The following is a 14,648-nucleotide window of genomic DNA, read 5'->3' as shown; positions in this document are numbered from 1 at the left end:
CCATTGGTTACATGGCATAATAATAATATGTACTATTATGATACGACGTGTTTTCGTGAAATATTATTATTATTATCTAAATCAGTTTTTGTAATTGTTGATTAAAAACATCGTAATAACAGTATAATAACAATCAACGTAATAATATTATGATATTATATTATTAATGGTATACGGTATACTTATCTACAATATTACAGGTACACTATGTATATTATGTCCGCCGCCGTCTTACTCACCGCCGAACTGCCGAAGACTCAAAGTCCGTCAGGCTCACACTCTCGGCCGCTATCGCGCACACGCACGCGCACACGCGCACTCGCGGCGTGCCCGAGACCAAAGTGCTGATCCGTCTGAACCTGCGGCAATGGCGTGCCCCGCGGCTGTCCGGTTGTCTGCATCATTCCACTTCGTCTGGTTCATAGCTGTTCACACCGGTCACTGTTCACTGCTCAGTTTCCGTCACGCCACTCGTGCGAACGTTTTTATCGTTTTTGTAACAGGTATGACGGCAAGTAAATTGTGACCTGTGCGCGCGGTCGTTGTAGTGCCCGTTCTATATACGATATAATAACGAAATATTATAGTCATCGCAGTATTATTACAATTATTAAATCGAAACGCTTTTCTCGTCGCTGACAACACCGCGTGCCTACCCGACGTATTATAATATTGTCCACGGTAATCGGTTTGGTTTCAGTTTTTAGTTTTTAGTCATTTTATATATAGTTACGGCGTATTCTATGAAAACGGCGCGCTATTTCATTCCGTAGTTTTTATCGGCACTCACCTTCAAACCTCTAAACTAACTATACACGTCATCGTATAGAAATAAACTCGGCCGGCCACGTCTTGCTCGAGTCCATCACGATGGCCGTGCTGGCTGGAGCCCGCGACAACGTGGTGTCCATATCGGCGGCCGAGTCGATGAAAATGTTGGCTTTCTCCGTGGTTTGGGGCTCGTGGATCGTCGTCAAGAACGCGGCCGTCCGGGCGGTCAGCCCTCTCTGGTCGAACGGCGGTGGCCACGGGGACGACGCCGATGGCGACGACAGAGAGGCCGGCGCCGAGGTCACTGACAAAGACGCCGTCGCCACTACTACCACCGTCGCCATTTCCGGTGGCAAGGCTTCCCGTCGGACGCCCAGGGACCGTCCGCCGCCGTGTCTGTCCACCACGGATTACGGTACCCACTCGTACGTCAAAGTCAAGGTTCCATGTTACTGCAATATCATATAATACTATAAATAATATTGTGTCCTCTAACTCATAAGTCATAATTATCGCGTATTTAATGGGCTAATAATGTTACAAAATTTCAAAAATGCTTTAAAAATGTGTTCAACTTAATGTTGAGCAAACGTCTATAATTATTGAAACATTTAATTTTACGTAATTTTTCGTTATCGCGATTGACGCAAGTCATAAATAAAACGACCTGTCTATATTTTACCTAAACACGTTATACGTATAGGTAATAAATATCTGCCGGCACGTGACGACAATTTCGTTGTGCAGTTGTCATTTTGTCTGATATTATATAGATTAACACGTACGTAATAAAAATAATACGCCAAAGTAAAATAAATGCTTTAAAAAAATTCATTTTTAAGTTTTTTGATGTATGAAACAAAATATGTTATGCTTAGAAAGCTATGTATTATAGGTCATTAGCAAAAAGTACAATCTGAATTTGAATCTGCTTCTTGTAGTCATATAAATCATAAGACATATCTCAATATAATGATATACTTAACTTATATCTCTACTTATTTATGAACGATTTTTTTTAGACTTAGCGATTTATTGATAAGGTGCCTCAACAATTATATACACTCAAAAGTTATTAAAATAATTGATGGTAATACAAATCGTACCCATACTTCGAAAATTGTATTTTCTTGCTTAAAATGTGGCATTAATTTCATATAGAAAGTTTTTGAAAATATTTCTTATTTGAATGATTTTAAGTTTATTGAATATTTCATAGTAGTGGTACGTGGTAGTTGTTACAAGAATTGTCGGAAATATTCTTAAAACTATTTCTTCATTACTTAATTAGGATTAATTTCTTATAGGTTTTGTCTGGGATTAATTGGTATAGATAAACACGAATAGAGTAAAGACAGTTACCAGTGGCGTTTTCAAATGATAATATATATTATCAAAATCATACTGTGGAAGTTCTAGTGGTATTTGGTTTGGAGTGTAGACAGTTTTTTAAAAAACATTAACCTCGTGCGTTCTGGATAAAACTGTTAGATTTCTAATTTTTTTTTGCTCTACCAGCCATGCTCCTGAGGATTATTTAGAAACCATTATTTTAAATTGTAATAAAAAAACCTAAAAATAACCATGGGAAATATGAATATTAGTGGGTATAATACTGATAGTCGAGATAAAAATTAAAGTTTTAAAGAATTAAAGAGAGCTGTACTCCATTCCAAAGGAATCTACACTAATTTACTATTTTTCACTTTGCACCCGATCACCATTATCTATGCTATTTTGTGGGAGGTGTGTGCTACCGGAAGAAAACCAGCAAATGCCCGGTGACTTCTCTCTTGAAATGTAGGTAGGAGTTAGTGCAATAGTGCTTAGTATAGTACATAGACACATAGTATATAGTATAGATATTAGATACAATAATATATTCTGTACACATATGCACAATTATATACAGTCGATATCTTTGAGCGTGTTAAAACTATTATATAAAATATGTATAATATAGTCGTGGTGGATATTTCGAAATTGATTAAAAATATGTAAAACTATTCGTGCTCTGATATTGGTTGTCGGATACTACATCACTTTCAAGAACGGGCATCCCACTAACTACCATCAAAATAATTATGCTTGTCGCTAAGGTCATTCAAGAATTCGATTACCAATAGTACACATTGATTATTGATATACTATGTCTATGTGTAATGCCATAATAGTGTATTAGTGTGCCAGCAGACAGCATGTTATAGTCTATAGTCATTAGTCTGTGACTTTATTTTTGTTTTATTTTTGTAGGTACACAAAAACACACACGTTTGTTAATCATTTATGCCGGATAAGTGAAAACCGTAACTTACAAAACAATTCGAGCTTTTAAAGAAATATTTACGACCCAAATTGTACGTGGTCGATTTCAATAATAGAAATATAGAATATTACGTATTTGGCTTTAGATACTAATAATGTATCTTATACATACTTTAAGTATCGTTCAATTACCAATATACCTAAAATCGACCATCGATGTCTTACGGGTTGTCATATGCAAATAGTTCGAAACTTCAAATGTTTACATATTACACTTCTATTCAAATATAAAATATTTATACATAGGGTTCTCGATTGATTAAAAGTCCGAATGTGAACTGTGAAGGCATTATAATATTATATAAAATCGATTATTTATCACCTAAACATTATAATATAGCCTTGTTTATTGCATTATTTGATACCTCATTGGAACAATAACCCTAAAAATGTATATATTCGATAGTTGGTTTTGCTTTCAAATGTACCTACAATTCAGAAAGCGTATTTTTGTATAATATATACATATGTATACAAACGGCCGATGTTGTGATAGATATAAATGAATAAATATATTATGAAGTACTACAGCTACTTAATACTATGCTATTAATACATACTATTAAATATTGATCAATCATCAAATTTAATTACCTATCTAAAAAAAATTTTTTTATCATCATCTATCACACCTTAATGTTATTGTACCAGCCATTGGCTATTTACTATAGTATCGATTTATCCATGTTCCGAAATTTAAAAGTGGTTTTTTAAAAATAATTATTTTCTATAATACATAATGTTATTTGTCTACAGCAATATTAAAATGTTAAGAAATCGTTTTTTATCACTGTGCTCGTATATGTTTCGTATTTTATTCAAATCAAATAATTTAAAACACGTTTTGTCTATAATACAAATATTATTTTTGAAATTCTTTCAGATATTTATTTGAATTCAAACACAGGCACACGTATTACGACTAACTACAGTTATTATAATTTTTAGGGTGTTAAATTTCATTACGTTGAATGTGGTGACCCCAAAGGTACGATTGTTCTTTTGCTACATGGATTTCCTTCATGTTGGATTAGTTGGCATCATCAAATTCCCACCTTGTCGAAACATTTTCGGTAAGTAACTAATAAATAATTATTATCTGGACATTGGAGGCATTTCTAAGTATGACTTATAATGCATTAATACATATCAACAGTTATATTATCTGTTATAGTATTTTATCTACTGAAGCTGTGATTTGTTATTAACAGCGCTGTGCGTGTCTTATTAATTAACTAGTTACTATAAAGATTATTTAATAACTTTAATTAATTTATAAAATTATAAAATTATAACTTCACTATATACTTGTAGATTTTTAAAATATTTTTTTGATACGTAGCGTGTAGATGCATATACATTTGTATATTACAAGGTCATAAACTTTATAACAGATAACAGGTTTCCTAATTAATCATAGATAGGATAAAGAAAATATTTTATTAAAATTAAATAATATACCTATAAGCTACCTAAAGATCTAAGTATCTCTATTGTGAGGTATGCTCATTCTTAATAAGCTCGTGCTTATTAAAAATAGTGTATTTATAAATATGTTATAATAATATGTTTAATGCGTTCAATTTAGTATAATTAATATGTAAGTATAGGTATACGTATACCTTTATAAAAGACTGAAAGTTCTTAATGAAATTTGCTGCATTATTAATATAATTTAGATTTATAATTTTATACTAGTTAATCAAAATTTGGCCTTTGAGTGACTACTGACCAACTGTATATTGTATTATATAAATATATAATAAATCAATATGACAGTTGATTTTAATAAATTTAAGCATATAGTTAATTATTTTTCCAATAATAATAATAATATTAATAATAATAATAATACGATTATAAGAATATTCTTCTGAAAATTACTTATGTTATTTTAATTAAATATATTGTTTTGTTAATAATTAATTGATGTTGATAAGACAGCGTAACAATAAATTAATCCAGGTTATTAAATTCTTATGATATTTTGGAAGACCCATAGGATTACCAAAAGAAATAGATGAATCCGAAAATTCATAAACCTAAAACTGTACATCCCTATATGATTAATATTTATTATATTATGCAATAGCAGGTAAGTCAAAGATTTAATGATTTAAACATTCGTACGTATGATGTCAAATCAGTAACGCTAACATTATAGGAATGAACAATACAAAATACCTTTCTTTGTCAGGTTTAATCATTAAAAATATAATAATTAAAAAGTTGGACAAGTTGGTACTGCTCTGCTGTACTGTAGTTATTGAGTATGTCATTGTAATGCATATGTGTTATAAATTATAATGTTATATTTGAATTTCATGATAAATTATTACATAAAATGATTCTAAGCGGAGACGCTGTGTTATCCCAGCATTATACTTGTATACATAATCAAATTTAATAATTAAAAAAAAAAAAATTAGTAAAAATTGAAAATATTTGATTTCTTTACACAGCGTAACATTCCAGTGAACTCTTTGTTTGTTAAATTTAGAAAGACTTGTGTTAACATTTTTAATGTTAGCTATTAAACGAATAACATTTTTTATACATTATTCTAACTGAAAAATAATTAGCAAATGTTCAGGATTTTGATGAATTTTGTTAAAATATGATCTTTAAATGCATATATAAAATAATCAAGTCTCTGTATCTTTAATATCTTTGAACTATTATTGAAGTAACTTATGAGGATCCTTGCATTAAATTTTCATGCTTTTTTACTGAATGAAATATTTGTTATCGCCAATAGTTTTAAAAAAATGTACAAAATTCGAAAAATGGCTCAAGGCTAATAGTTCAAAAAATTCAACGTATTTCGAAAATGTTGCAGAATATGGGAAATTCTAATATATATATTTGGTTAAAGTTTCTACAGTTATTAGTTTTTGAGTTACACCAATGGGCAATGAGTGTTGAATCCAATTTGGGTTAGCCCGCAAAATCTACCTTTTTTTGGTAAACCCGACGCTATCGTTAACTACTGAACATTTTCAATGGTGACCTCTCAAATAAACCAACTAGATTCACTATCCTATCAGAAAAGATGTTAACATCGAAAATCCTGGCATTTTAACAATCCCAAATGTTGATGACAGAGGAAAAAAAACAAGCTTAAATCAAAATTCGTTGGGCTCAGAATCTAAATAAACATTAAAACTAGTATTTTATATTTTTAAATTCTAGATTATTATACTTGGTTAAGATGTTTATTTAAAAAAAAATAAATTGAAACATAAAATACCTTACAATGAGATTCAGGAGTATCAAAATATTCGGAGGAACGAAAGGTTGCAATAGGACTCAATCAGGAAACGTCCACAATTTGGAGGGGGGCTGGGAGAGCTGAGTCGCCCAATTCCAGAACAATATGTTGTTCATAAGTTTGCATAGCATAAATAGCTTAAAATGAGTCTAAATATTTTAACGCACATACAAGCGTTTCGGAGCGAGATGGTAACGGCATTGCGCTCTACCGGTCTGTCGTGAGAAGGTAGTGACGACCGAAGTCACGGCTAGAGAGCGATGTCAAACTTCTGCCGACTCTCATCTGTTGGAATAAATGCCCAACAGTGAGTTTATATATAACCGAACTGTTACGAAGTTATCAGTGTGGTGCTCTGAGTAGTCGACGTAACCCAGCGACATGTTGCACCCATCCAAGCACTTAATAATGCTTGGATGGTTACTGTTACCTAATATTATAATGTTCACCCATAATTGGCAAAAACTCTTCATTCACTTAGATTTAAGTCAGAATGCACGCTCCACTGTGCACGATTGGGTCACGCCCAGCACCGGAGTTAGTGTATTAATGTACAACTATCTTAGATTTCACCTCACGCCAAAAAATTTTACCCAAATTTTCATTTTTTTTTTCAACTCCCCCGTTTTCAGCCGCCTAAAGAGGTGAAATAAATCACACTATAATCGTCTTTCTTATAAATATAGTCTTACCATATTTTAATATTTAATTTATACTAACTATTAAGTAAATACTGAATGTCGCATGGAATGGTTTAAACGGGTTCGTGATACAAATAGCAATTAATATGAGTTTAAATATTTTAAACACGCATTATTTACCACCCACGCACTTGTATTTTTCAGTCACCATAATGGAAAATAGTTCTTGAGCAGACCAATATAAATCGGAGAAATATAAAAAGAGAACTGTCATCTTAGTTAGTCATGTTTTTTTATTAAATATAATAACAAAATAAAATACTTGTTTATCCATAGTCACAGTCCCTTCACGTCATATAACGTCCCGTATCCATGATAGTTAAGTATACTTATAGTCTACATCTACTGTTAACGTTTCGTATGACGTAGTCAAGCTTTGATATCGTATTTGAAAACTTAACATTATTGAAATATCGCGAGTCGAAAGTTTGCTTATTTTTTTTTTTTATGTCTTTACCGTCTGATACACATTCACAGACAAAAATACTATTTCTAATGTGTATAAATATTAAATATTTCAAAAAATTATCGATGGATTCATCTAATCCGGAAATAACCACATTTTTTAAACAGACACAAGCAAAAACTGCTGAAGCGTGTAGTGTAAGTGAAAAACCCGTGAAACGTATCCACCCAAGTGAGTGGGAGGTAAATAATGTGTATGTGTAAATAGCTATTTGTACCACGAATCCGTTTACACCATTCCATACGATATTCAGTATTTACTTAATAGTTAGTATAAATTAAATATTAAAATATGGTAAAACTATATTTATAAGAATGACGATTATAGTGTGATTTATTTCACCTCTCTAGGCGGCCGAAAACGGGTGCGTTGAAAAAAAAATGAAAATTTGGGTAAAATTTTTTGGCGTGAGGTGAATCTAAGATAGTTGTACGTCAATACACTAACTCCGGTGCTGGGCGTTTGCTTGACCCAATCGTGCACAGTGGAGCGTGTATTCTGACTTAAATCTAAGTGGGTGAGGAGTTTTTGCCAATTATGGGTGAACTTATTATTAGGTGGTAACAATGACCTTACAAGCTTTATTAAGTGATTGGGTGGGCACGATGTCTAGGTTACGTCGACTACTTAGAGCACCTCACTGACAACTTCGTAACAGTTTGATTATATATATATTTGCTGTTAGGCACTTATGCCAACAGATGAGAGTCGGCGGAGGTTTGACATCGCACTCTAGCCGTGACTTACGGTCGTGATTACCTTTCTCACAACCGATCGGTAGAGCGCAGTGCCGTTACCATCTTGCCCCGACACGCCTGTGTCCGTTTAGTCAAATTGTTTGTGTATGGTTAAAATTAAAAAAATATTTAACGGCATTTTATGTTTTATAATGCATCTGTTTGCGAACTATTATGACGACGAAAAATCACATATTACCCAAATGTACCTACATGACGTATATTTATGTAATAGTTTATTGTCTGGCTAGGGTGGGAAGTGAGTTCTTTCAGTCGGGTGGAGGGGCTACAAAAAATCCGAAAGTATTTCATCCGACAGTATTTAATCTGAACGATAATACATCATCAGAATCATATTTAATCCGAACCATGTTTTATTCTAACCGTATTTTAGCCGACAAGTACTTTAGTCGACAAATACTTAGTTCGATCCATTATTCAGCCGAACGGTAAATATGCATGGTAATATTATTGTGATCCAGTGATACCAGTGATACAGCAGTATCGCCAACGTGTAAAAACATCGTTATTATTTACAGTGATGCCCGAATCGCTGCGCTATGCTCATACAAAAAAAATTGAAAACATCCTTCGACTTGCTATGCAACACTACCTCAAGTTGGTCACGATATTAATTGTCAGCTAAATTATATCGTTCTATCAAAATATTTTTCGGCTGATATAAGGTTCGATTAAAATACTTGTAGACTAAAATACGGTTTGCTACTATGCTTGACTATTATTTTTCGGTCGAAATACGGATCGGCCGAAATTATTTCTTCAATTTTATGTGCTCCCAATGGCGTGTGCTGCACGAGTTACAGGCGACGACCGCATTTCACCCAAAACTAGAATTTCTTTGTTATACTACCACAAACATACTATTTGTTGTGACTTATCTGCGTTCATCGATCACGGCAAAGGTAATTGAGGGATTTATGCAATAACCACACTATTCTACGATAGCAATATTTCATGAAAGAAAAATATTTGAGCGTTAGGTATGCAAGAAGGTTATAATATGAACATAAGATGTAACCAAAAGTTGATGTTGTGTAAGGACCGAGGTATAGATTTCAGTGTCTAGTTGTGCAGAGGATACGCCCGGTACTTTTTTAGATTTCCACTTTTCCACCCGTCACTTTTTGGGATTTTCATTTATCGCCTGGAACTATGGGGCTTCCAGCTTTATTCACAGCTCAACGGAAAAAGGTCACTTTCCAAAGCATTCAATTTCAACCATCATCCAAAACTAAACTTTTGGTGCAGGCGTGACAAAAAATTGTCTAATTTAATACAATATATGTTTGTTAAGCCATCATAAGAAAAAATTTTAAATTGCGCCTTTATAATACTCTAATAGGTTATCTAAATAATTATGATAACCCATAGCCGTATAAATAATTAAATAAAATGTTAAAAATAATATTGTTCTATAAAACATGGTTCATCGTAATATATATTTTAATCTGTGCATAATGCATTTGTACAAACAATATATATTATTTTTTAAATTTTTATTGCTATAACTATTATTATACATGGTCACCAAAATTGTAATTAATTTATACCATTCTAACATTTTAAATTTCTTCAGAGATTTAAGAATAGGTATTGCGTATTTTAATTAAAATGTGTAATATTAAATAATAGGTATGTAGTATACGTTTATAGTCTTAACAATTGATGAAAGATGTGGCACCAATAATTATAGATATTTTGTAATTCACAGTTATTGTATTTCAGAGTGATTGCTGTAGACCTTAAAGGTTTTGGTGACTCTGATAAACCTTCAGCACGCAAAAGTTATCGAGTTGAAAGTCTGGTCAACGAGCTGGCCGTGTTTTTGTCAATGCTAGGAGTGGATGACCTTAATAAATGCCACGTGATCGGTCACGATTTAGGCGCTCTATTGGGCTGGTATCTGGTACATCTGTGGCCCAACTGTGTGTCAAAATTTGTAGCCATTTCATGTCCACATCCTAATGTTCACTGGGAGTACTTACCTCCTTCAAGTTTCTTTAACAAAAAGTAAGTTTATCTTAAAATGTCAAAAAGATCAGATAATTTGTGAGCCATGTTTGTGAGTAGAATAAAATATGTAAACAGTTTAAACGAAGGTAACCCATTTTAAGGTGATTAAGTTATTCCTGATAAGCACGTCCTGAGTTTGATCTATACTCTTAATTATCGATTAATAGGTTCTTTATTTGTTTGTTTAGTTTTTTTTTTCACGACTAATACTAAATATTGTAACAGAATCATCTAACTGTTTACCATACGCGTTGGGACTTTTAATTGTACACCTATAATCTATACTTTTATGTTTAAATATTAAAATATATCCTGAGTACTAAAATTCTTCTAGTAGTTCAAATTGAGCAATGTACATTTAAAATACAGTAAAATTTGCTGTAGAAAATAAGGGGATGAATCAATGACAACGATTCAACTAAATGTTTATACTTTTAATCTTGTTTCAGAACGACTTAATCAAGTGCAATATTATGTAGGTCTTTACCAAGGTATAGTTAAATTTTAAAAAAGTTTCCTAGGTAGTAGGTATAGCCAAAATCTAACAAAATAAAAATAAAAATACTCACTGTAAAGTACAAATCCAGATTTTTGTAAATAGTAATGATAAGAAGTCAATGGTTTTATCCAGAAATTTGTTTTTATTATATTATAGTTGGATTTGCTTCAGTCAACTTCCTTATTTACCAGAAATGGACGCTTTGCAAAGTGATCTAAAAATAATCAACCAGTGTTATCAACACCTATCTAAGAACAAGCAAAGCGATGACTCATCTTACATCGACGCATATAAATATACGTTTTCAAGAACAGGTAATAATAATTTCATACAATTAATAATGGTTATTAGGTATAGACTTCATTTAAATTTAAAACTTTTTAATTAAACCCTCTTATTGTAAATAAATTTAATATTACTCTAGCTGTCTAGCATATTGAAATTGTTGTGTTTTTTTTTAGAGGATTGGACGGGTGCTATAAATTATTTTAGAAACTTACCATTCTACAGAATTGAGCCTCGAAGTAATACTGACTCTTTAAATAAAGAAGAAGACATGCTTCAAGTTCCGTGTTTACTCATCACTGGTAGCAAAGATGCAAGCGTGCAAATGGAGAGTTTTATCAAATCCACAGAGTTTCTAAAATCATCTACTCTAAGAATAATTGATAATGCCTCTCACTTTCCCCATCAAGAGCAACCCAAAGTAGTCAATGATCTATTGACATCATATTTAGGTAAGTTTTAAAATTATTATGACACTTATAATTTGAATATAGGTAATTAGAGAGTATAATAATATATTATAATATGTGTGTAACTGAATATGTTTATAAATATAGAACAAATATAAATATACAGCCATATAGGTGATTGCCAATAGGTATACCTATGTATACCGGTTGGGAATATAATTATATAAAACAATATTTAAGTGTGTGGTCTCCGAAATAAGTAGGTACCTACTTTACTTGCGACTTTCAAACATCACTCATAACACCTACCCCTCAACCATTAAAAACATTTATGAGAATTTACCCAAGTTGGTACCCAAGATTGTTGACACCGTACATGGTCGTAGGCCGTTTGGGCGAATAATAATGAATAGGTTTATAGGTGAATTAATTTGTATATTGTATAGTAATGAACACTGTAAATTATTGAAAAATATAGCCATATACAAAATACATAATACATTTAAAAAGATATTGAGGTATAGGCGGTATAGTAATATTGTAATACACAGTCAACATTAATAAATATTTTACAATTAATGTAATTAAATCATATGTGATGATACCATAAGTATAAATGTAATGTACCCTATTTTCTAAAAAGTTCGCATCAATGTCACCAGGTTTTGATCTTACTTATAAAAAAATGGTTAAAAATAATTTCGCTCGCTCAAATGGTTAGCTTAGGTTAACGGTATAAATGATAGTCGTCCAAATGAACTATTAATTATTTAGTCAAAATAATTACTTCGCTCACACCACCCCTGTACAACTGTATCCACCTATCATCACTGCAATAATATGATGGTCATTAAACTTATAACTTAATTAACGATTTAGCTATTGTCTTAAATGTATAGGTTTATTATATGGTAAAATGAGTATGTTGTATGTATTATATTTGAGTAATTATTCTAAATAAATGTATTTCTGTCACAGTTTGTGCAAAAGCAGTTCAAAAAGAGCTTTCACCGCAGTACTCTGGTGGTATAGTTGGACGAATGAAAGATATCGTTTCGTCTACCGTCCAGTATGGAAATACGTTGAAAGATTCAGTGCAGAAGAGAAACATTTTACCAATTAAAGCCATGACGCGGACGTCATCATGGCAGAACTAATCTTTTGCCATTTGAAAACAATAATGTTCTTTTTTATGTAAATATATTTATTGTATCAACATCGTACTAACAACAATAAAAGAAATTTTACTATCTATAATATTTATTATACCTACCTTTAATTGTTTACAAATAAAATAATTTTAAATAGTATGTTGCAGTGCACAACTTACTGTTCATGCGTATTATGTATTTATTTATACGTTATGATGGGTGATAAAATCGTTCACATCACGTGTGTACCTAGGAACTTAATTAGTCTTATCTACAGTGTTATTACACAGAACAAACAGAAGGGAATCTTAAGGCTCATCGAAAAACCGTCCGACATTTCTGAATTTTAAACGTGCTGCCACATACCGAGAAATTCCTTTTTTTTTAAGTTTTCTGTGGTTTGTGGCTACGCTGTTAGTCGGCAATTCCACTCATAACAACAACAACACATGTCCAACCATAGATAACATAGATTATAAATCGATTTGATTCACGATTATAGATAGTACTATCTATAATCATGGTTTGATTATTTGAATATAATAATATATTAAAAATTTGAACGAACAGTGTTGCACGATATAAAGAAAAAGAGGGAAATTCCCGGTACGTGACAGCACGTTTAAAATCTAGAAATGTCGGACGTAGTTTTATCATCTCCCATAAGAGCCCATGTTAAATGAAATAAGATTCCGTTCTGTTTGTTCTGTGGTTATTAATGTATATTATCAATAAGCTAAATATAAATTTATATAAATTATAATATAATCGTAATAATATGTAACCCGACTAAATTTCAAAAGTTAATAATATGTATTTTATCTGAAAGTTAGGTATTTTTAATGAACGAATTCTTTTAAAGTTGATATTGATATAATTCTGTAAATTACTTTGTTAATGTACCTATACTTATAAATTTGTTTGTATACTGTTGTAGTCCTTAGTGAATATACTTAATCCTTTTCTAAATAAATCAGCTAAATAAATGTTAAAAATATTTTTTTTACTGTACCTACTTGCAATGTTATAACAAATTAGTATAGTATATATTAATATGTATCTGTTATAACTACTGAACGTACATTGTGGTACATTGTGGTTTAAGCCGGGTCCACACTAGGACGAACATTGTTGTCGAACATGTTCGTTGAGAATGTTTCACCTAGTCTGTACGTGTTTCCTATGTTTGCGCATACAATTCTAAAATGTTCGCTCAACAGGCGGTATTTGAACGAACATCAAAGAAAATGTTTGCCAACTCCGTCATCAGTGTAGACGTGTTCGACAACAAATTTGCTATAAACTATAATTTATACATAAAAATATAAAATGTATATTTTATCTTTAAATTGATAAATATTTTTGAATAAATAATTATCTTTTAAAAAGTTCATAGAATGGACTGGTTATTAATCAAGTTTACCTACTTCCCTTTATAGTATAGGTAAACATTTTGTAATATTGTTTTATTCAAAACTTTAAATTTTAATTTTAAATACCGAATGAAGGATTAAAAAATATGTAAATTGTTGTTTTTATTAAAATATTGGACTCAAATTAAATATTACTATTAATCAAATATTACTTCCTATCCAATTATAATGAATTAATTCGGTAGGTATAAACTATATGTAGGTACAACATTTTAAATAGTACATATTTTTTTTTACGTATTGCACATTCTAAGTTTAAGTATTTAGTAATTATTAATAATAAGTTAATAAAATATTTATATTATTGCTGCAGTGGAGAATAATTGTATGTAAGTAAATTGTTTGTGTTTAACTACACACTATTAAATTTAGCTCAATACCGTGCCACTTTCATATATTTTATTCGTACATTCGTACAGGGAAATCCAAAACTGAAGAATGATCCTTTAAATTATTTTTAATAATAAATCTATGTTTATAATGTTTATTTTGTATTTGGGTGCATTTAATTATCAATTCAGTCGTAACTCGTATTTCACCACTGTGTGACCGCCGTGTTGTGTTA

The 14,648-nt window shown here is 31.3% G+C and overlaps 1 protein-coding gene across 1 annotated transcript; it reads left to right on the top strand.

Moving 5' to 3' along the window:
* The first annotated feature begins 314 nt into the window (after positions 1-314).
* Positions 315-13,152, top strand: LOC111042524 (epoxide hydrolase 4-like). The gene is made up of 6 exons (XM_022327190.1): positions 315-1,212; positions 4,045-4,169; positions 10,018-10,302; positions 10,961-11,118; positions 11,266-11,541; positions 12,478-13,152. The coding sequence occupies exons 1-6, from the start codon at positions 871-873 to the stop codon at positions 12,654-12,656; spliced, it is 1,365 nt and encodes a 454-aa protein (XP_022182882.1). The 5' UTR covers positions 315-870; the 3' UTR covers positions 12,657-13,152.
* Positions 13,153-14,648: the final 1,496 nt, after the last annotated feature.

Source organism: Myzus persicae, unplaced genomic scaffold (genome assembly GCF_001856785.1).
Source record: "Myzus persicae strain clone G006 unplaced genomic scaffold, MPER_G0061.0, whole genome shotgun sequence".
Taxonomy (NCBI): Eukaryota; Metazoa; Arthropoda; class Insecta; order Hemiptera; family Aphididae; genus Myzus; species Myzus persicae.
The sequence above is the reverse complement of the archived record's forward strand: the minus strand, read 5'-3'. Positions and strand labels throughout refer to the sequence as shown.